Here is a 24,288-nt window from a genome sequence, read left to right as displayed (position 1 = left end):
TAAAAATCCCTATGTCCAGAGACCATGTCGTCAAACCTTTCTTCCATTTTGCTAAACAGCTCTAGCATTTCATAGCATACAAGCAGAAATGAATTGGAAAACATATCAGTATATAAATAAGGTATATCCCAAGCACAGGCTCGTTGACATATCATTATATTCAGGGTAGACCCAAAGACAGAGAGCAGAAGACAAATATGAGTCTTTCCTGTCCTTTATTATATCCACCCAAAAGTCTCACCAAAGGGTTGGGGGACCATCCTGAATAGCATGGGCTGTGGTGGAAGTGACTGCTATGGAAGGGTGACTTTTTCCACTCATGTGAGACTTTTAACCATTCTCTCCTCTCCTCTCACTGAAGTCCTATCAGGAAGGTCCCCCACTTGTCCAATGAGGCTTCTTGCAAGGTGAAAGGTTGAGGAAGTGACAGGAAAGAGCCATTGCTTGAGTGGTCTGCTCATCCAACTTTGGATTCAATGCAAGATATTGAAAGATATGCTGATTCCGCACTGGAAGTGTTTGTGTTCCTGCGTGAGTCGCACTCCTGTTTGTAACACTCAGGCAGACACTCCCCAAAACATGTGTGCCTTCCCCACTGGAACACCCTAGCATGCACATCAGAAAGTTGTGGTGCAAATGTGCAGCCCATGCTAGTCCTACAGCATCTTTGACTGCAGCCCCTGTGCACGGGGATTTTGTGAAGATCAGGTGTGCTGCACAAACACATCTTATATCAGCAACAATTTAAAAAAGGTATAGGCAGAGCCAGACCTCATCCTGATGCTTACAATATGCTAGTTCTGTAAAGTTTACACCCTGTTGCTTTGATCAGTGGCCTGTCTTCACAAGGGACAAAGGATCTTCAGTTGTCTTAGTTCAAGACACCACTGAACGCAACATAGTAAAACCCTTTGCCCGCAAGCAACATCACTGGGTTTTTTTTAAAAAAAGCACAATGTTTCTTTCAAGAATCAGACTGCAGTCTGATTCTTCCCTTTCTCATTCTCCACTCTGCACTTTTGTTAGTGCTGTTCCCTTTCTCCCTTTCCCAAGCTAAGTACTGTGTATCCTACATATGTCCAAAATGTCTCCAGGAGTGCAATGCTAACATAGGGAGGAAGCTCTGTTGAGCACAGGGAGATTTATAGAATTGCACTATAAACTGAGACAATCTGGGGACTCTGTTTTCAGCTCACCAACAAAGTGCCTATAAACCCAGTGCCTAAAAATCCAGATGTGGCACTCCTAATGGGGAATCTGTGGTCCTCTAGGTATCTGCTCCCATCATCCCTGACCATTGGTCACACTTACTGTTGTTGATAGGAATTGCAGTCCAGCAACAACTTGTGGGCCACCGGTACCTCACCTTTGGCCTAGAATTGATTGCAGTACCCTAGGCCTTTATGAGACTTGTACAGCTACTCCTTTTCAAAAATGAAAATGATGCAGAGGATATACATATCTCCACTCTGGGATGTGACTTGGAGAGGACCTGGTACACAGAGCTGGAGCCAATCCAGTACACCCAATAGGGAAACCACACCACTCTGAACTCCCCACTGCCTTTCCCTCCACTCATTAACCAGCAGTGATGCACAATACTGGGAAGCAAAGTGAGCCCTGACACCTCAACAGCTGTGCTGACCATTTTGCTTCACATGAAGAATTCAAGGACAGACACAGACATTTGGGAGCTGGTACTCCCAGCACTGTAACTCCTTCCAGAGAGGCTCTGCCTCAATCAAGCCCCAGCGTCCAGTCCAACTCTGGATTATTCCAGACGGTTGGCTAGGGATGGAAGGCTCTGTAAATGTTGGTTCTCCCGGTTTCTCATTTCCCCCATTATTTCTGACCAGTTTGTGGATTTTCTTTTTTTTTAAATCCTCTTGAAAATCCTCTTCAAATCCTTAGTGCACATATTTTTTTTCTAATAAACACATTTCTGTATGCAATTTTGACTGGTGCAACCTTTTTGCAAGCCTTTTCTCATGATGCAATGCATTTTTGTATGTTATTTTTACAAAGATTTTCATTTTAGGCACAATTTCACCCAATAAAAGGCATATTTTAAAACATTAGTTGGCTGGAGAACTGCATTGCAAAATTCAGATAAGTTTGAATTTTTGAAGAATGGCTCTGTTTCAGTTCTCATATTATTTCAAAAAGCAAAGCAAAATTCAAACCCAATCCATTGCTACCGAGCTGCATTCTCTTCATTTAAGGTGGCAGCAGAGAAATCTATGAGATCGGAGGGAAGGGGGGAATCCAGGGTTTATGTTCACTCTCACGGAGCGAAAGAAAGAGCTGGACCTTCTTTCTGCTTCCCTGCTTCCAGCCACTTACTGAAGACTGGATAAGGAACCCACATAGTAATATTACTGGGGAGAGAGCATAGCATGGCTTTGTTTTTTATGAAGAATGAAGATTTGATTGTGGGGCCACCTTAAACCTCCTTAAATTTTTTATTAGTAGCAACTTGGAGTTGGCTGTTTGGTTTGTGGGCTGAACTGGGGATCCTGCCCATGTGTGGACCTACTTTGGCATGGATTTTCCTATGCTCCTTCTAATGTGGAACGCCACCCCACTCTGAACTATTTTGTAGCACTGATTCTAAAGCTGTCTGATCAGCTGTTGAGACCCAAATGCCATTGCTGAGCCTCAGCTACGCAAGTACGGAATTCAGAATTAAGCCAAGAACTTCAAAGAGAAACAGAAATGATTCAAGAGAGAGGAGGGGGATGCACACTCATCATAAACCCATTAAATCAATGGTAACTACACAGGCGCAGGGTCTCAGGCAGGTTCTAGCAAACAGCAATGTTGCTCCCGCAACCTGGGGCGGGGTCCAACAGCCTTTTATCTTTGTCGGGGTAACGGCAGTCCTGATCCCCCGGTGACTCACCTCCCTGTCTCGCCTAAAGGCGAGCACTCCTCCTGCGAGTACTCAGGTCTGCCCTTCACCCAGACCTTAGTCTCTGCAGCTCACGAGATGTCGGTGGGTTACTAGACCCAGAGGCCGCCTCAGCCTCTCCTGACCCAGTTGGTAGTGGAACAGCTGTAAGTGATTGCCCAGCTGAAGGCAACGAGGTAATCCCCGCATCTGGAGCCAGGGCAGGCTCAGGCCCCTGATTCAGCCCAGCTGGTGCTTGTTGCAGGGGAACCTGTGCAGACTGGGGCTCTTCCGAATCAGGCCCCAGACTTGGTCCAGATACCGCCTGAGGCAAAGGATCCAGTGTGGACTGAGACTCCTCTGGTTCCGAGTCCGAGCCTGAGTCCCAGGCCATTACACCAGCATCCTGTTCTCACAGTGGTCAATGAGATGCCCATGGGACACCTGTCATCAGAACCTGAGCACCACAACACTTTCCACACCACCAATTCTCAGCAAGTGGTATTTAGAAGTGCACTGCCTGTGACAGCAAGACATAAGCAGTCGTGGCTAGTAGCTGTGGATAGTCTTATGAATTTGTCCAATCCTCTTCTAAAGCCATCGTATCTGGTGGTTATCACTGCCTCTTGTGGAAATGAACTCCATGGTTCAACTGTGTGATTTAGTTCAAATTTGTATAGGTACCTGGAAAGTACTAAATAAATTGATTAGAACTGAAGGGTTGGACTAGGGAGAGAAAGGAGGGAAAGGGGCTTTCTGGAACTCAGGAGCTAGATATTTAAAGGTCTCCTTCCTGTGGGGGGGATTGGGGGCACCTTCTTCCTTGTGCCACTTCCTCCTTAAAAAGGAAGACATCTGTCTCTCTGAGGCAGAGACACATTCAGGAAAATGAAGCTCATAATACCTTCTACTACTAGCCTAACCAAGACTTTACCTCCCTTCTGACCAGGGTGCTTCAAGGGTTACCTAAGAACAGGGTCATTTCAGCGCATTTCATTTCACCATTTGAGGCAAAATGGGTAGTGCCACCTTGCCCTGCTGCTGCCACTGCCTGCATCACTGATTTCCAGTAAAATCTTGCAAGATCTCACCAATGTTAGTTCCACTTCTCCACCCCATGGAGGGCAGGAGTGCCTTGGGACTTCTGCCGCCTGAGGCATGGGCTTCACCTCACCTAATGGCTGGGTCGGCCCTGCCCAAGAACATTGTCAGGAGGGAGACCAACCTGCTGCCAATCGCAGTCTGCTTGGCAGGAAAACACAGCTGACATTGTCTGATGATCAGGTATTGTAAAGGTGATGACATCCAAACATTCAACAATTCCTGATAACTTCAGAAAACCCCATTTCAAGCCTAACTGATAACCATCAGTGGGCAGGAACGCAGCAAGAGAAAGAGAGACAGAGAGAGGGAAAGAAGTTAAGAGGGTATTTGTGAGCTACAAATAGAACGAGAAGTTATAAACCTTTCAAAAAAAGGAGATTTATAATGGAAACTTTGACAAACATAACTATTCTGGCTGTCTTGGCCAGGCACCGTTGTAATCTGCAGCATCTTTCAAATCAGTTGGAGCCATATCTGCTAAAAATATGTTCAGAAGTAGGGAAATAGATATTGTTAAGAGAGAGACAGGTGCCGTTGGGAAACAAAACTCGAAATGGGTCACACCGTTGGTTTAATTTAAGGCATTCCCATGGCCATTCATAAATTCAGTGTATTCCTACAGCCCTTTGGAAGGAACCTATGCATTCCAGTGGTGATTTGCACTGTCTATATTCAGAAGTCTCACTGAGTTGAATGGGACATTCTCCCAGGAAAGTATTATAGGATTGCAACCTCTTTTTTCTTCTTCAGCATCTTGCCTTCAAAAAGCCATGCCTACTCTTACCCAATCTTTTGCTCTTTTCTTCAAGATTCTGCTAGGCTGAAAATTGATATCATCTCTTTGAAATGCTCTTGCCTTAGGGACTCCCAGAGCCTCTGCACCTCAGCTACCCGGCATATTCACACAATTCCACCCATGACCCCCCCCCCCCCCAGGGATTACTGAGCTTCTGAAAATAACACACATGCAACAGCTGGGAAGACCAGCAATGTCTTGAATGTGCATACCATGATCCCTAAGACAAGGCTAAAGCCCTCTCTATCCATTGCTGGATCCCCACTCATGTCCAGTAGTGGGATGGCAATGGAAACAGAAAGCAGTGCAGAAGGGGATGAGAAACATGGTCCACAAAGGAGTACCAAACTTTATTTACATCAATTGCTTGTTGGGTGTAGCAGCAGTGGGCATCTACTACCTTTCAAACCTTTAAAATGACTGAAGGCTTTTCAACACCATTACACATTAGAACAAACTTATGACAGCAAATAAGTGCTTAAGATTGAACATACAGGCATGGGGGTTATGTTCTTGGGTACCGGGCATATATGTGAAATCGCATATAGTGGGGAACACCACAGAAAAACCCTGTAAAACCTTGAAACCCCCTTTTAAAAAACCAGCAGCATTCACCAGACTATCAAGAATGGTGGCTCTCAGTCTTCCTCGTCACTGAAGGACAATGTGTAAACAACAACAAATGGGGTAGATCGGTACCTCAAAGTGCCTGGCTGTGATTTAGAAGTAGACAAGTAGACTGGTACCCCCAAGTGTTTTGGATTACTAGATTTTTTTCCGCTCTTTTCGGGCCATTTTTTCAGTTTTCTCACTCTTTTCAAGCCATTTCCCCACAGTCCTCACCTTTTTGCAGTTTAAATTGATTTATTTAATTATTTCCCAGTGCCACATGTATACGGTGTCATGTGCAAGTCACATGAATGTAAGTGGGGAGATGCCTATATTGTTACATAATCTTCCCCAGCTACCTGAGAAATGGGTGAGAAACAATGGAATTTTGAGGTGTCTTTGTAATAGTTCCTTCACTTACAAATTTCCCAGGTCTGAAGGTACATAAGGCCAATGCTCTTGTTGAAGCTAAACAGGCCTGGCTCTGGTCAGTGCCTGGATGGGTGAACATTGAAGAACTACCAAGGGCCCCTTCTGGGCACCCTTTTTATTGCGCATTCATGATTATTTGTGGTCCCACTTTCAATACTGTCTGAATCTGCCAAAGTTTTAAGGTGGTCACACTGCTACGTTTCTGATCAGTCCGTATTCATTAACTTCCTGATGAAATCCCATAAGTTTTTATATCACAACTACCCCATTTCATTTTTGTCTCACTTTTGTTGCACTTTATCCCCTCCAGGTAGAAATAATGTGGCAGCATAGAGAGCCAGTGTGGTGTAGTGGTTAAGAGCAGTAGTCTCGTAATCTGGGAAACCGGGTTCGCGTCTCCGCTCTTCCACATGCAGCTGCTGGGCGACCTCGGGCCAGTCACACTTCTTTGAAGTCTCTCAGCCCCACTCACCTCACAGAGTGTTTGTTGTGGGGGAGGAAGGGAAAGGAGAATGTTAGCCGCTTTGAGACTCCTGAAGGGGAGTGAAAGGCGGGATATCAAATCCAAACTCTTCTTCTTCTTCTTCTTTATATCACAACTACCCCATTTCATTTTTGTCTCACTTTTGTTGCACTTTATCCCCTCCAGGTAGAAATAATGTGGCAGCATTGGGGAAGCATTGCAGAACAACCTAAAGCAGAATAAATCCACCACTAATACGGTATTATTGTGTCAAGAACATGTTGCAGAAACATCCGCGATAAAAGACCGGTCTGGAGGGCTCCCCAGTTACTTTCCCTTTGGCATAATACCTTCGGCAGCCGCCTGAAGGCAACTGCCTATAGAACAGCTTCTTAATGGAGCTGAGCAGGTGGAAATGCTCAGCCTTTACTGAAGTCACAATAAAACAGTTCACAATTAAAGTGCCATAGGGCTTATAAATGTTTTTTATCAATTATACTGACCCATTCAAGGCAATATTTGTGAAACTGTGCACCTCTTCCTATTAAATGCTGGATCTTCTCCACATACACACATTATCTGAGAAACTTGCCTAGTTCAGAATGTGTGCACACACTCTCTGCACTGCTTTCCCATCATCAACAAGATCAATTTCTCTCTCTCTCTCTCTCTCTCTCACACACACACACACACACACACACTACACACACATACTTTTCATACTTGGTCCCCATATGCACCTCTGACTGCTTATAGGTCTATTGCCACTACAATGTGTCAAATTATTAGCACCCTCCCACTGCCTGGTAGCTATCTACCATCACTCATTTTCCCTCATTCTCATGTACAGGTTTTGAAGGGAACCCGGGAGTGGAACTGCTTTGCATTGATAAAATATTATTTATAAGGAACTGTCAGCTGCTAAATATTTTTTATGATTGCTTGTTGACAAGAAGGAAGATTACTTTCCTTATCTACTTCTTTCCCCATGACACCCTCTTCCCCTACCCCTGTCTCTGGGACATTCGGTTTAAACCCAGGAACATTTTGTTACACCGCAGAGTTTGCCTACTGCTTAAATGCATAGATCATGAAATAGCCAGCTTGGCTGGATGGGAAATCTTGCTTTGTTTTCTACCACTTAAAAGGAGAAGGAACTGTTTTCCACTCTTGGTTTCTACCCAACAGAAGAGTTTTTACTGAGCAGTACAGTCCATTTCCAAATCCCACTATTGCTCTCTAGTGGACAAAAAGATTTTGAACACTTTATGCAAACCCACATTATAATTTCCTGTTAGATACTACTACTTCTCTTACCTCCTCCTTTCCTTGACACCAGCAGCAGGGATTTGGGGGGAAGGCGAGAGAATGGATAAAGGCACAAAAAGCATAAAGTGAAAATACATCCCAGAAGCCTCTGGTTTGTGGGGAATGTCCTCTGCACAGTGACAGGACCAGCTAAGTTAAAAGCTTTCTGCAGTGTGGTTTAGTGGTTAGAGTGTTGGATTGGGATCTGGGATATCGGAGTTCAAATCCCCACTTGGCCATGAAGCTTATTGGGTGGCCTTGGGCCAACCACTCACTCTCAACCAAACCTACTGAACCGGAATTTTGTGAGGGTAAAACGGGGAAGAGAACTATGAACACGACCTTGAGCTCCTTGGAGGAAAACTGAGATATATAAATGCGATAAATAAATAAAGCCAGGCAGCAGCTTTCAACTTGGGTTAGTGTGCTGGGCCCGGGGGTAACCCGAGCAACGTGGTCTAGGTCTGGTCCCGTATCCAAGGGTTCTGTGAGGAGTCAGTCCGACAGGGCCAAGGCAGGACACAAGGCAGGAAACCAGGCAAGGTCAGGCACAGGTCTCAGGCAGGTTCTGGCAAACAGCTATGTTGCTTCAGCAACCTGGGGCGGGATCCAACAGCCTTTTATCTTTGTCGGGGTAACGGCTGGTCCTGATCCCCCAGTGACTCACCTCCCTGTCTCGCCCGAAGGCAAGCACTCCTCCTGCAAGTACTCAGGTCTCTCCTTCACTCAGACCTTAGTCTCTGCAGCTTGGGAGGTGTCGGTGGGTTGCTAGACCCAGAGGCCGCCTCAGCCTCTCCTGACCCAACTGGTAGTGGAGCAGCTGTAAGTGATGGCCCAGCTGAAGGCAACGAGGTAATCCCCGCATCTGGAGCCAGGGCAGGCTCGGCCCAGCTGATGCTTGTTGCGGGGAAACCTGTGCAGACAGGGGCTCTTCAGAATCAGGCCCCAGACTTGGTTCAGATGCCACCTGAGGCAAAGGATCTGGTGCGGACTGAGACTCCTCTGGTTCCAAGTCCGAGCCCGAGTCCCAGGCCATCACAGTTAGTTCCTATCCTCCGTCCCTTCCAAGAAGGGCTGAGAGGAGAGCAGTAGTCTGGTTTGGTAAGTCCCCACTCAGAGCCTTGCCCACCCATGAGGCATCCCTCAAAGCGTGGCACCCCAGTTCCGCGACACAGATTTACCACTGGTCTCCCTGGCCTCTAAGAACAGAGAGGGAGGGACCAGCAACGAAGCTCTGTGGAGCACTTCCGCTCCTGCTAAGATTACTTTCTTCTTGACAATCCTTACTGAGTTTGCTGACTCCATCGCAGGGGAGTGGAGCATTTTTGCCCCAGGTGGCAAATGCCTTGGGCCATCCTGCCCACACCCATGCCATGCCACTCACCCAGTGATTCGTGAAAAGCCCTTGGCAAGTCAGAGTGTCATGGAGCAATATATATGGTGTGTGCGCATGAATGGTTGTACCGACACATTCCTCTGACTTGACAAGAGCTTAGATCATGCTGAATGCATGCAGAAGAACAGAAGAAGAGGCCTTCTGGATCAGGCCAACCAGATGCCTATGGGAAGCCCACAAGAAGGATTGAGCACAGCAGCACTCTTACCTCCTGTGGTTTCCAGCAACTGGTATTCAGAAGTATACTGTATCTGCCAGGTGTGTGTGCCTATGCCAGTATAATCAAATGAGAAGCCAGCATTATTCCTTTCTGGGTGAAATGCTCATATTATGATAGGCAAGCATGTATACTGCAGAAACTCTTGCCTCTGGTGAGCCCAGCATCTGGAATAGGTCCTATGACTCACCACCCTCTCAGTGGCATCCCATACAGGTTGACCCATACATCTCACTTGGAGCCACTGAGAACAAGTCAGTTTCGATAACCTTAAGAATGGAAAGCAGGGACTTTGGAAGTTGCTCATCAACAGTTAGCACCTGCACAGCTGGTTGATCATAGTCTTCCACACTGCGGTGAAATGGCCTGTCTTCCTATTTAAAGAAATCCTTTCTAAATCTACATTTATAAAAAGCACGTACAAATGTTTTGCGAATCCAGTATGCATTTCCTCCCCATCATGGGGAAAAGGTTTATGCAAGTAAATTCCACTGAACAAATTTGGACTTACATACATGGGATTCGGCTGAAAGTGTTCAGAACTTCCCAGAGGCAAGGAATGGCAGCTAACTGTACAAAGCAGAATAAAGTGCCCTACGCATTCACTAATAATTTGAAAACTGGACACACTACAAAACCCAGCAAGATGGGAGAGCATAAATAAGACGAATACAACAAGATCGCCCATATGGGTTCAGTGAATGGCCCTGGGGAGAGACGCGAGACATCGCTCAGATCCCACTGCCTCGCCTGTTTGCTGCAGAGACCAACCAGAGGGCGGATTAAGCCCGAAAGCAAAGCTGTCCTCCCACTTCGCCGGCAGCAACACGCTCACAAGCTCGGCCGTGGGAACTCCCACGCCATACACGTGACCGGCTGGGAAAGAGCGCCCCGACGCCCGCTGGGAGATGTAGTCTTCTGGTGGCTCCTGGCCGGGGCAGGCGCCCTGCTGAAGAAACGCATTTCCCAGGGTCCTCCTGGGGGTGGCGCCGAGTCTCCTGCCGGCGAGCAGCTGCGCCCGGGCGGCGTTGCTGAAAAGGGGGAGGAGGCAGGAGGTTTCTGTTCCGCGAGCCTCGGCGTTTCTTCGCGCCAGCGGTGGAAGAGGAAGGCGGGCTTCCCGTGAGGCAGCAGCAGCAGCAACAACTACTTTTGCTTTCGCAACTCTGCCGGCAGCTGCGCAAGCGGCGAGCTGCCCCGCTCTCGGACTCGCTACGAGGGTCCCGCGCCACCTGCCTCGCCCCGTCAGCATGAGTTTGTGGGCTCGCGTGGGCATCTTGGGCACCCTGGCGTACTGCGTAGCGAGCAAGAGGAGAGCCCTGGCCGAGCCCAGGAGGAGCAAAGCGCCGCGCGGAAGCGACGACGACGACCCGCTGGAGCTGAAGCTGGTGCAGGTTCTTTTCCGGCACGGCGCCCGCACTCCGCTGAGACCCATCCCCGATGTGGAGCAGGTGAGGGGGCCTCCCGCCCGGGGTTGGAAGGAGAGGGACGCAGCTGGCAGAGCAGGGCTGGCCGTCCCACTCGGCCCCCAGCGGGTCACCTTGGGCCAGGCAGTGCCTGCCCTCACCAAACCTGCCTCCCAGGGTCGTCGTCGGGATGGAATGGGGAGAGGGGAAACCATCTATGCCGCCTTGAACCCCAGGCAGAAATAATGCAGTCAATGCATACATGCCTCTTCCCTTTCCCTCTGGCCCTTCCCAATAACAAGGGCCATGGGGGAAGCATCAGCTTTGGGTGGGGGGGACGACATTCAGCAATATACCCCCTCCCTGGGTTGGCTCGACCCCTCTTGGCTTCTTGCCCCTGCCATAGGTGCCAACTCCTAGGTCCCCCCCAATAAAATATTATTTAAGTATTTGAGGTGCCTGCCCCCCCAAGTTGATGGGCATTGTGATTCAAATAGTATATGTGTCTGCCGTGCCTTGTGATCAGTTATATGGGCATGGGGCTCACCTGCCCCCCCGTATTTTATTCAAGTCAGCACCCCAGCGCACACACACCCGCTGTCTATTTACTTGCATGCATGCGTGCACACACACACACACACACACATCCACACAACCACCCAAGTGGGAAGCACAAGGTGGGGATCCCTTTTGCTCTCCTCTGTTTGATGGCTAGGAAGATCTACAGAGTCAGACCACTGATGCATTGTCCACACTGGCTATGCTTCAGGCAGCTTTCCCCAGTCCTACCAGGAAATGCCCAGGGTTGAACTTCGGACTTCCTCCATGCACAACTGATGCTTTGAAACTTTCCTGTTCCTAAGAGGGCAGGTGGGCAATGACAAAAGGAGGCCCAGCAGGGCCAGGAGGCTCTGCAAGTGGGGGCTTTGAGTGTAGCCCCCTGGTACCTCCCCCTCTGATGCTGCCCCTGGATCTGGGCAACACAGGCAAGCCTCAGCCAAGATCACACGGGGGGGGGGGGCAGCTAGTTGGGTGTGCCTGGTTGTGATAGTGGTAAAAGGGGGGGGGGGGAGTTAAAAGAACATGTTAATATTCTGTCCTTAAGTGTTAAAAGCATCTCTGCTACATTGTTTCACTAATCTTTGTAACAACCCAACCAGGTATTATGCCCCTGTGATTTTAAAAAATGCATTTATAACCCAGTGCTGTAAATTGGCATGAAAAGCAGCAGCTTGCCAAATAATTATCAGGCATGTTCATGCAGAAATACTAGTGGGGCCGATGATGCCCTGGGCTTGGAAATTCCTGGTGCTAACAGCAATCAATTCCTAAAGAAGGCGCTGTACTTTTTTTTCCAGCTGAGCTAAAAAGCCATTTGGCACACCAGGAGCAGGTTGGAGGAAGCAGAAGTGGTCCGAGGAGCAGCAGAGGTTGCTGAGCTTACTAGCTCAGGGCTATCAGTGTGGGCATTTTCACGAGGCAGCAGGTGAAGGAAGCATAGGTGGAAAATTTGGCTTTGCTCAGTGCCAGTAGCCACCAAGCGGAACGCAGGCCAAAGTACAGAAGGTACAGCAATAATACACCTTCATACCGCCAACCCACAATCTGATAAAGTGGATATTTGCCCCAGAATGCCTTGGCATTCTATAAAATTTAGAGAACATGGAAACAAACGTGGGAATTATGTTAAAATGTGGGCTGCTGCAGAACTAAGGGAGTGAGCTCCATGTGAGGTCAACTCTATTGTGGTCACTTGCTTAATGCCTGCCATTCATACTGGTGGGGTGTGCTAGCTTGGGCTGCTCTGCTGCCTGTCGTCAATGAGACGCTTCCTTCATTACCAGCTGGGTGCTACAGCCCCAAATTGTGAGCGCTGGAAGGTGTAAATGCAACTGTATGTCAGAGATGGGGAGTGTGCAGTCCTGCAGACATTACTGGACGATTCCCATCATCATCCCTGACCACTGGTCATGTGAAGGAAGTTGGAATACAACCCCTGCGATATTCACAATTGTATGTTATGTGCCTATTGATGAGTGAGAATAGCGACTCATTTATAGTGCTAATTCTCTATAGCCTTGTTTTGTGCATCTCCTCCTATCTTGAATGTTACCAACCCATAGGCTAACTAACTAAGTACTATAAATAATTTGATTGTGGTGCTTGCCTCTTGCCCTTTTAACTTCAGGAGATACATACATAAACATGCATTTGCATTAGTGCAGGATAGCAGTGAACATCAACCAGCCTGTAATAATAATAATAATAATAATTATTATTATTATTATTATTATTATTATTATTTATATCCCGCCCGCCCTCCCCAGCCAAAGCTGGGCTCAGAGAGGCTGTATAGTCAGATTTGGAAATTTTTCACTCTGCTTCAACCAGATCAAAGTTTGTGTCACTGTCTTTCATAAACAGGTGATGAGAGAAGGCATTGCAACTTCTACTTACCCAGTTTATGAACTAATTACCCAACACCTGCATTTCCTCTTGATTTTGTAGCTGGAATAGAATTAATGGTTGTGTTTATTTTTCCTTATGCACCATGTTCCTCTCTTGGCTCTACCTAGCAACTTGTGATAACTTCTGGTGATGAACAGATTTGGCAGATTTACCACCTAGATCAGTAGGAAGTGCAGTTGTGAAGAAATTGAGATTGCTCTTTTTAAAGTTTTAAACTCATACACTTTAAAGTGGAATTTCTGGGGAAATGGCCAAGAACTATTGATGGCAGATATGCCTCTTAGGATGAATACAGAGAAACCCTGATATTTTAAACATTCCAGATATGTGCAAGCCTCATTTGTATTTTCTGTGTTGCAGTGTTTCCAAAGGCAAGTGCTTGGAATAGGGCAAGGATTGGGAGCCCCCCACCCAGCTTACCAGCTTTTCCTCTAAGGACCAGCTGTTTAATAACTTAAGAGCCCTGCTGGATGAAGCCCATCTAGTCTAGCACTCTGTTCTCACAGTGGCTATCAGATGCCCATGGGAGTACCATAAGCAGAACCTGAGTGCAACAGTGCTCTCACCACACATAACTGGTCTTCAGAGGTATTTTGTTTTGGACAGTGGAGGTAGAACATAGCCTCCATAGCTGGTGGCCATTGATAGCCTTGTCCTCCACAAATCAGCTGAGCAGGGTGGGAACACCTGCCGTAGGTGATGCTATAATTGAGGCACTGAGCAAGGACCATGATTTGGTTCTCTGTATCTGTAACCCTGACTAAAAGAATTGCAAGCAATCCTCTGTTGACTTTTTAACCAGCAAAAGAGTTGAATATAGTATTTTAGCCCTGACTGTTCTGCAGAGATCCATTTTCGCAAGACTTCCTGATGTTGGTGTCCATAAGGCATGTGCAGTACATTTCATTAGGGGTGTGCTTACCCAGTAAATTAAATTGAAACACAGTTCTTATGAAGCCGAACAAAGGGAGAGCGAGCACAAGGCAGGAGAACAACAGACAAAGACACACAAAGTGGGAGGGGGTAAAAAGAAGGGATGGAGACACAGGTGAGGACACGGAGACTCCAGTCCACAAGCCCATCTGCGCCCCCACCCCCAATACCATACTTTGCATTATGGCTTCTGAGTCATCCCCAAAACTCCGCACAGGCTGACCCCACTCCTGCTCCTCCACAAAGTCTAAGTCCAAGAATGACACACAGGAACAAGCTATTTGCTGCTGCTACTGCTGCTCCTCCTCCTCTTATTACACACACAAAACAGAGTCAGCCAAGAAGGCCTTGCCACGCTCTGACTGCTTCTCCAAACACAGGAGTAGGAGCGCTCCCTACTGCCATTGTAAAAACATTGCTGAGGCTGCAGCCACTTTTTCTTTTTCAAGACATTAGAGCATTCATGGGCACACCCAGAAAGTATGCCCACATTGATGTTTTTGTATATTTCAAAATCCTGGAGTAAGAAGATTGTGAAATGTGTCACTGCCCGCTCCTCTTGCAGCAGCACACCCTGAGCGTTGAATGAGATGTTTTAGCACCAAGCTTGCAGAGTTTGCCATGCCTCTAAGCCCACTGAAATAAATTTGATTTTCCACAGTAGTGGGTTGTCAACCTCTTCTAGCTACTTGGAGGTCCCAGTTGCCTACTCAAATGCTTTTTCTTTTCCTTCATCCTTGTTTTTGGAACAGGTGGCATGGGACCCTGCTCTTTTGGAGACGCCTGCCGAAACAAAGTTTGACTACACAGTAACGAACCTGGCTGGTGGGCCAAGACCTTATTCTCCTTTCGAAGAAAGCTACAAAAAAACAGTGCTGAAGGTGACCCAACATGTATTCCTTTGGAAATGTTGCATCTCCGTTTATTTTTTCAGCCATTCAACAGAGCTTTTCTCTTCCCAGGGCGGAGTGAATGCAGGCCAGCTGACCAAAGTAGGAATGCAGCAGACGTTTGCACTGGGGAAACGGCTAAGGAGACGTTACATTGAGGAGACCCATTTCCTCTCGCCAGCATTCAAACCTTCTGAGGTCTTGTGAGTCTCTGAACACTCCAGTTTCCTTCCTAACAGCTTTCTTGCTCTTCCTGCTGACTGTTCCGCTCCCTCCCAGCCCACACGGCATCATAAGCCTTAGCAAAGTTTCATCCAAAGTCCTCGCTTGCTTTCTCCCTCACACCACTGTGTTCAGTTTGATGTTAAGAATCTCCAGCTAGAACAGATAGCAGTGCTTGGTACTGCCATATTGGTGGCTCAGAGTGCTGAAACCCCTCAAGTCCCACCCCGTGTCAGTTTGTACAGGGAGCAGCCCACTGTGCTCCCATTTCATTGGCTGCCTTCTGTCTTTCAGTGTCCGTTCCACTAACATTGTTCGGAATCTGGAGTCCACGCGGTGTTTGCTAGCTGGGCTGTTCCAACAGCAGAAAGAAGGTCAGCAATGAAAGGGAGCTCCTTGCTCCTCTGTTCGCAGTCCTGCCTTGGAGTCTCTCTCCTAACAGAGATCATTGCCCTTTACACCACTGTTCTCTTTCTGGCTCTTCTGTTTATCACTGTCTATTATGGGTCCACAGCTGTTGTTGGACTACAACTCCCATCATCCCTATCTAGCAGGACCAATGGCCAGGAATGATGGGAGTTGTAGTCTAACAGCAGCTGGGGACCTGAGCCTGAGAAACACTGCCCTAGTGGATTCTGATAGGCTACACTTGCACTCTAAATGAGGAATTTCACGTTTAGAAGGAACTGGTGACCACTCAGAAAAGGAGTGCTATGTTGGCTCCCTTGCTGCAACTCCTAGGGTAGAGGACGTAGTTTGCAAGGTTTGTGGTGTTGGTGGGCTTTTATTTATACAGTCATGCAATTGGGTGCAGCTCATGCACTGCATCATTTTGGGAACGTTTTCAGTAGGTGAGCTCACCGTGGCAACTGCATCTGGCCCAGGAGCTAGTAGCATGTTGCAGAGCTGGCCTCAGAAGGGCCCATACCCCTGCTGCTCCCACAAGTATACCTCTTGCTGCATGCCTGCTTCACAGACCTTTGTTAATGCATGCAGGTATTCTCTACATGCCTCCCTTTACCCAGGCAGGGCAAACATCAATCATAAGTTTCTGATACAGCAGAGAGCTTGACCCCCATAGTCAGCACAACTTGCATCATGCCCATTGCCCATTGCACCCTACTACCCTTGAAAACTGAAGGAGATGGAAAATTCAGCAGCCAGGTTGATCACTGGAGCAAGACGGTCTGAGCATATTACACCGATCCTAGTCTGACTGCACTGGCCTACCAATTAGTTTCTGGCCCCAATACAAAGTCCTGGTTTTGACCTATAAAGCCTTACAACAGTTCAGGACCACAATACCTCGAGGACCGCCTCTTTCCATATGAACCTACCTAGTCTCTCAGATCATCTTCTGAGACTCTCCTTCATGTGCCTCCTCGAGAGGTCCGAAGGGTGGCAACACGAGAATGGGCCTTCTCTGCAGTGGCTCCCTGTCTGTGGAATGCTCTCCCCAGGGAAGTTCATCTGGCGCCTTCATTATACACCAGGCAAAAACGTTCCTTTTTAACCAGGCCTTTGATTGGCATTCTATGCCCTTTTAAAATGTGTTCTTTTTTGGGGGGGGGGGTATTGGGTTGCTCTTTATTTTGATTATGTATTTTGTGGCTTTATATTTTGACTTTATTCTGTAAACCACCCTGAGACCTCTGGGCATGGGGTGGTATATTATTAATATTATTGAAATAAATAAATGCAAAATTTACAGAACAAAAAAGAGACAAAGCAGGGAGAAAAAATGAGAAGGAAAAGGGGGGCAGAAAAGGAAATTGGCTAGTTCCATCTTCCTCCCAACTCCCATGATCAGAGTTGTGGTTCAAAACATGGGGGGGGGGGCACATTGGGGAAGGCTGACCCAGCTATTAGTCCCATTTGCTTGGAATCGCAGGTGGTCAGAGCACTGTTGCACTCAGGTCCTGCCTGAGGGTTTCCCATAGGCAACTGGTCAGCCACTGTGGACTAGGTGGGCCCTTAGCTAATCCAGCAGGCTCTTCTTATGTTCCTAAGGAGAAGGTTCGAAATGATACTACAAACTGGCAGCCAGAACAAACTTAAATGGGAAGGCAATGGCCATACTGCTTGTGCCATGCACCTTGAGGGTTGGGAATGAGCCTCTATTCAAAACCTTTAGTTGCCCAGCTTTAGAGAAAGATGGGCAACTTGGGTCCTCTTGATGTTGCTGGACTAAAACTCCCACCATCCCTGGCCATTGCCCATGCTGGCTGGAGCGGATGGGAGCTAGAGTTCCCAACCACATCCAGAGAGCCACAGATAACCGACCCGGCTCTCAAACGCTGCTCTGAGCAGGCACCAAACTTATATGTGGAGCTGCACAGAGACCAGGAAGAAGAATGGAACAAACAAGTTAAATCTCAAAAGTTTTGATACTAGGATTAAGTAAATTGCAAAGTTCTGCTACCAAAACATTTGTGCATAAACCACTATTTCTTGCAGAAACTCTTATTGTGTTAAACCTGATTATTGGGAAATGATTAGGAAGGGAAGAGCACTGCGCTTACTTCTGGTTTTGTAAACCCCAATGTTTACAACGGTGGCTGTTACAAACTGCTTTGATTAAGATAATGGCATGCTGTGGTGTAAATTAATTTACAAGTAAGAGAATCATGTGGTGTAAGTCGTTCTGTGTAAGAGCAGAATATATCACCAACAAGTATCTGAAGGCATGTGTTAATAAGTGTGCTTTGCTGAGCATTTAGCACAGTGGGCTCTTGCCTTATTAGTTTGCAGGCATGATTTAATGTTTGCTTGAAGCACAAATGTAATTGGGAGCATAGACTTGTATGCTCCCAAGTGCAGGGGAAGTTCCCTAATGAGCTTTGCACAAATGAGGGTCGAGATGGGTAAGAGATTGTCCTAGGATTATAAACTATTTTAAATCATTACAAGATGTGTTTGAATTAATTCTTAACAGCCCGAAACTTTAAACCATGAATTGCAAGTGCATTCAATGTTTTTTTGTCTTGTACAGGACCCATTACCATAGTTACAGATGAAGCAGACTCTGAAATCCTTTATCCCAACCCAGTGAACTGCCGTGGACTGAAAGTCATGAACAGGTATCTTGCCACAAACATTCTGTCTGGTGCCACTGTGCAGACAGAAGCTGCAGTAGCCTTTCAGAAGACCTTGACCTAAATTATATGCATGACATCAGTTGATTGCCAAAAGCAATGTGCTCCCCTAAACCCTGTGAACGGTTCTGGACCTGTTCAAGCATTTAAAAGAACATGTGAGAAGTGTTCAAACTGGGCGAGGAGCATAGCTTAGCCACCCCTGCTCCTCCTTTTGCAAGAAGGATTGAGCTGCATTCAGAATCATCTTTATCAGGAACTTGTGCAGTCAACATGCAAAGGTTTGCTGGGCTGGGGAGCTGCACATTTTCACATGCTTCAGTTTGAGCCTTCATACACGCTTGAACCTGAAAGACACCTTCTGACTTCCTGGGGGCGGTTGGCTTGTTGCATCCCTCACAGAACAGTTCCAGTGTTCCTCTGTGAAGCAAGCCCAGGCTTGCCATTCTTACCTTGCCTCTTTCCCTGCACCTTTTATGCCATTGCAAAAGTCTCCTTAGGGAATGACTGTGTGAGATCTAGCCATAGCCTAAAAGCTGCTGACGTGCAAGACTGCGAGACGAGAACAAAATAGCCAAAGCAAATCATGCTCTTATTGTATGTTAGAGCAGTTGTCCAACTATGTTGTGAATAAACTATTTTCAAACAATTAAAAAAAAGCAAGCAGTTGGAATGAAAACTTATGAAGTAGCCTACCATACTTCTGTGTCTCACAGCTTGACTGTTTAAACGGCTCAGATGATAGCATTTGTTTCCCCAAACTTATACTGTAGCGACCGGTTGCATTTTGTGGAACGGCTAATGTGCTTGCTGTAGGCTCCTCTGGGATTATGATGGGAAAGGGCTCTCTAATATGCTGCTTGACAATTCTAGTGATTCGGTGAACTGCGTAACTGGTGCCCAGTCAGCTCAAATAAAAGCAAGTATGATCATGCTTGTGTCAAAAGCTCGTGGGACAGAGAGTGAACGCCAATTCCCTAACTCCTGGCAGAGCCAATATGATACTATTATAATCACTATATTCTAAAACAACCCCATATGCAATTCTGCTTCTTTTTTAAGAACTGCATCGGTAACCGTTTCCTTTTCAGGGAAGCTGTGGCAAAATTAGGAATTTTCAAAGGTGGCTGTAGGCAAGCATGCCACCTTGTCCCTGCAATTCAAGGGGCCTGGGACCGTGCAACATCAGTGTGGCATGCACACATGATGCAAGCATGCCCCATGGCCCTGGCCCATGGCCGGCACCCCCCCACACACACCTTGGTGCCCCTGTCCATAGGCTACTCTTGTACAATGGTGCAGCTAACCTGTGGTCCCTTCCAGATATTGCTGGGCTCTCAAATTCCATCACTCCTGGCCATGCTGGCTGATGGGAGGTGGGATCCAGCAACATCTGGGGCGCCATTGGTCATTAACATCTTCCCTAGTGAGGCAAGAGCTATTTAGTTATTTGCCCTGAAAAAGATCCGAGTCAACTAAGGAAAAATTATTTTCACGTGCTTAAGACCTTTTGCTTTTTTGTAACTAATTCTGATGCATTTAGTTGTCTATTGCTCAAGCAATCATTTCAAGCCAAACAGCCCTGCACTCCTTTTCCCCTTCTAACAAGCAGGGGGATCCAAGCACAGTAGCTTGTGCAGATTACCATTTATGCATTATTCTGAAGCTTTCGTTTTTCCTCGACAGAGAGAGGCTGGCCAATGTGCTTCTTCTGCAGCCAGGAATTGCGGAGGATCTGAAGACCATTAAAGAGAAGATGGGCCTTGACAGCAAGAACGGGGCGGACTTCTTTCTCCTTTTTGACAACATTTTTGCAGAACAGGTACGCTGTGCCTTTGTAGGAACAAGCCTGTTTTCTTTAGCCATCCAAGTTGATTCATGCAGGTCTGTGAGAGAAGCTGTGCTGAAGTAGAGCAGTGTGGCAGCCCAGGTGCTGATGGGCTCCAGCTCCCATTAGCCCAAGCCAGAATACCCCATGCCCAGGGATGATGGGAGTTGTAGTCAAGCAATGTATGGAAGGCCACGTGTTCACCATTTCTGTGCTAGCAACTATTCAGCAGAGTAGCTCTTGTTGCAAATCGGAAAATGGCCAAGACAGCTCTGGCAAGAGAGGAAACTATGTGTCTTCCTTCAACTCCCTCCTCAAATGTCACATTTTTTGTCTTTTGGCTTAATTGTTTAACATTTCCTTTTTATCTTTCTCTTCATCCAAAAAAAAATTGTTGCCTATTACACTGGCAAAATAGATAAGCTCTTTCTTGCTGTTGTTGCTTATGGAAATCTCCAAAGTAGCTTGTATAATTATTTAATTGACTGAATTTCTCTTAATAGATTTTACCTAGGACATGATGACACAGAAGTAGGTTACATGAAGCAGTTAGCATATCAGGGGTTGGGCCCAATTCTGTAATTCCCTCCTTGGGGTGTATCTGTGCTCCCAATATTAGATTGATCCCCACTGCATCATATGAACAGATAACACATACCGAGTTAGACCTAGCCAGACTAAGTGGTCCAAGGTGGGATATTGGCAAAGGCCTGCTACTCCACTTTATCTCAGGTTTGGCACTAAAGATTAAACTGGATGTGGGAAAAGCTTGCATGCAAAGACATTTTAAGGGGTTACATCAGTTACAGCAGAGGGAATACTGTATGCTGAACATGACTATTACAGATGCTTAGGCTTTTAAGTGGCCAAGGATTGTTTTGTTGTTATATCTTATCCTGAGATCAATAGATATACAGTAGGCTAGAAATGTTGTAATAGGAAAAATAATGCTCTAGCTGGGTAAACCAGTATAATTATCAATCAGTAAAAGCAAAGCATTTAACAGCAATAAAAATGTGTGCTTTCAACATTCAGGGCTTCCTTTCTTTATGGATTTGTCTGAAAAATCTGTGCACTGTCATTATGGAGCTTCTTTCTCAGAGATGCTTCTAACCACCCCAGGGTTTCCTGCAGCCGAGTTTGAAAGCCATTTTTGTACAACTGAACTGAACTGAACTCACTGAACTGAATACTTAAAACTTGTAGGAAATGAAATGTAATGAAACCCAGGTTCCTCACTGTAAACTTTCCCCTATCCTGCTGTTGTCCTTCTGATCCTGTCTCATAGAATTGTATGGTTGGAAAGGGGTCCTGGGATTCATCAAGTCCAACCCCTGCAATGCAGGAAACCTGCCCACCGCTGTCCCAGGGTGGGCTCGAACCACCAACCTTCTGGTTAACAGCCAGATGCACTGACCCATTATGCAACTGTTTTAAAATTACTGGTTTTATATTTTAATTTTTTAATGTACCGTATATACTTGAGTATAAGCCGACCCGAATATAAGCCGAGGCACCTAATTTTACCACAAAAAAACTGGGAAAATTTATTGGCTCGAGTATAAGCCAGTTCACCACACCACGAACCTCCTGATGGGCCGGAGTGTGTGCGCGTGTAGATGGCGACTAACAGGCAAACAAGCAGAAAACTGACAGTGGCAAAGGCGGAGGAGGAAGGAGCAGCCAGAAAGGGCTGCTTTCGGGCTGCTTGTTCCTCCGCCGCCTCCGACAGTGGCAAAGGGGACCCTCACTCGAGTATAAGCCGAGGAGAGCTTTTTCAGCATAAAAAATGTGCTGAAAAGGTCGGCTTATACACGAGTATATACGGTAACTTGCTGTTTGGTTTTTATATTGCTTTTGTAAACTGCTTGGGTCTTTCTTTTTGAACTAAGCAGTATATAAATTTGTTAAATAAACAAACAAAATGAATATTGTGCCATTTCAGGTAATTACGTTGCCTGACTGTGGCAGCCAGCATTGTAGTAGGTAACATAAGACATGGGAGGAAATGGTAATCAAGACATATGAATGGGACCATTCATATGTCTTGAACTGAAATCTGTCCACTACATGAAGATGTTTTCAGGTTGTTCAAGTTAAAACTAAAGGCTTGTTGTTGTTTTTAAAGGGAATCACTCACTTGCTTATTGTAACATTGTTCTTCGTCTTTAGACTTAGAGGAATGGCCTAGTTCCTTGTCTAACACAACTTGTTCAAGTGCATGTCCATGTTAAGATATCTAACGATAAGCACATGTGTGTCCATGCCTGCTCTAAAGTAGTGGTGCCATTTGTCACTGCAGCCTTAGAGTTGTTCTTTAAATTCACACTATGCTGTCTTTTAGGCACACAATCTGCCTAGCTGCCCTATTCTGAAGAGTTTCATGGAACTGATCGAGCAGAGGGCTATAGACTCACTCCTTTATGTCACAAAATCGAATTTAAGGTGAGCAGTCCCAGGGATGGTATGGGTGGTAAGCCTGGGGATATCTGCAAGACAAAACACAGAATCACTCTTCTGTTTTAAAACATGGACTTCTTGTACAGACTAGTCATGTGTGTCCCTGCTAGCCAGGAACCTTTACTTTTAAACCAGCTCCTGTTCCGATTAAGTTCTGCCAGTTATCTAGAACTGTTAAAAGATGTTGCAACTCTTGTTAGAAACATTTTTTTTTTAATGGATCTCTGTTTTGTTATATTTCTGACTAGAGAGACTCTCAAGATGTCAGTTGGTCCTCTACTCAATATAATAGAGAAGAACATTAAGGCGGCAATGAACCCTTCCTCTCCTGAAATCAAGGCCAGGTATGTAGATTATTAGTATTTACGGTTTTGGCAGAACATCCCATTGAGCAGCATCTACAAGCTAAAAACATTGAAAGGGGAAATGGGACAAATCAAGGGGAGCAGGAGTTGATGGAACAGTGACAATTGCACCATTTAAGATTTGTGTATATATTTTTAACTGGGTAAAGGTGACTTGTAAATATCCTAACTTTAAACGGGAGTTATGTAGCACTTGGCTCACAAAAGCAGTTTCATATGAACAAATACAAACTAGGTGCTCGCATGTGGAAGACAGAACCAAAAGGAGAGGAAGGAATGCTATTACCCTGATAATTCTTAATTTAGCTTATTACATCTACCAACTGACTTGAGATTCAGTGTAAATGGAAAATGCAGCTGCAATGGCTGCTATACACAATGTATGTCATCAGTAAGACTGAATTATTGGTCACTTCTTCTTTTATTTTAGAAAGCTTGCTCTGTATGCTATTCACGATGTTACCCTCTTCCCACTGCTATTGGCTCTGGGGGTCTTTGATTCCAAGTGGCCTCCATACGCAGCAGACATGACAATAGAACTCTACCAGCGTTCCAAGGACTGGTTTATACGGCTGCTCTACAATGGAGAGGTAGGAGGCTCCATGGTGATGATGTTACACATATAAATGGGACCTCAAGTGAGATTTGGGCAGGAGGCAAATTCCATACTCTAGCTTGCACAACATCTAAATACAAAGGCTGTTAACAGATAAATCACTGAATCTGGAATGCAGGGATCTCATACCTGTTTCAAGCTACCTTTTGGTAACATTTAAAGCAACTCTCTTCTCTTTGCAAGGCAGTAGTGATGCTGTATATCAGGACTCTGGTCCTCTAGTTGTTACTAGACTACAAATTCCATCATCTCTGACCACTAACTGATACTATTAGGAGTCTAATAGAATCTGGAGGACCACAAAGTGTACGAGATATTTTTTTTTTGCCCAAGGGCCTCTTGTAATGGCAGTATTTTGGTGACGTAAATGTTGATTTGTCTTGTCTTTCCGCAGGAGCTGGTTCCAAGAGGATGCAGAGCTGGTCTCTGTCCGCTGGAGGATTTTCTAAATGCCCTTTCAACTTACAGTGCTAATCCAGAGGAATATAAAATGCTTTGCTCTCAGTGATAAGAGATGTAGAACAGATAAATGATTAGTAATACTAAAACATTATTCACAACATTTGTCTTTTCAAACGCCATAAAGAAAAGTGTCATTCACTTGTGGTTTAACTTTGCTAACAGGACAGTTCAAGTAATGTAAAGTATAACAGGGATGAATGCTGCTGCTACATTTTGGAAATTGGGTCCCTGGCTGCGGTAAGAGTTGGTGGTGGCTTAATATCCAATAAGTTGTTACTGTAACCCAGTTTTTCAAATTAATGGAATCTTGCAGATGGCAGTCAAGTGATG

At 46.0% G+C, this 24,288-nt stretch overlaps 1 protein-coding gene across 1 annotated transcript; it reads left to right on the top strand.

Annotated features, from left to right (window-relative positions):
• The first annotated feature begins 10,230 nt into the window (after positions 1-10,230).
• ACP6 (acid phosphatase 6, lysophosphatidic) lies at positions 10,231-24,056 on the top strand. Its single transcript, XM_081001537.1, has 10 exons — positions 10,231-10,663; positions 14,773-14,901; positions 14,983-15,113; positions 15,427-15,506; positions 18,125-18,212; positions 19,914-20,049; positions 22,400-22,500; positions 22,764-22,859; positions 23,311-23,470; positions 23,891-24,056. The coding sequence occupies exons 1-10, from the start codon at positions 10,463-10,465 to the stop codon at positions 24,002-24,004; spliced, it is 1,236 nt and encodes a 411-aa protein (XP_080857663.1). The 5' UTR covers positions 10,231-10,462; the 3' UTR covers positions 24,005-24,056.
• The last annotated feature ends 232 nt before the right edge of the window (positions 24,057-24,288 follow it).

The sequence above is a fragment of the Podarcis pityusensis genome (genome assembly GCF_964106645.2).
Source record: "Podarcis pityusensis genome assembly, chromosome: 4".
Lineage (NCBI taxonomy): Eukaryota > Metazoa > Chordata > Lepidosauria > Squamata > Lacertidae > Podarcis > Podarcis pityusensis.
The sequence above is the reverse complement of the archived record's forward strand: the minus strand, read 5'-3'. Positions and strand labels throughout refer to the sequence as shown.

Bases quoted from the DNA above. Each gene is read 5' to 3' on its own strand.
- ACP6 (XM_081001537.1), top strand. From the start codon at position 10,463: ATGAGTTTGTGGGCTCGCGTGGGCATCTTGGGCACCCTGGCGTACTGC. The intron at 10,664-14,772 runs GTGAGGGGGCCT...TTTTTGGAACAG, and splicing joins CCATCCCCGATGTGGAGCAG to GTGGCATGGGACCCTGCTCT. The intron at 22,501-22,763 runs GTGAGCAGTCCC...ATTTCTGACTAG, and splicing joins GTCACAAAATCGAATTTAAG to AGAGACTCTCAAGATGTCAG.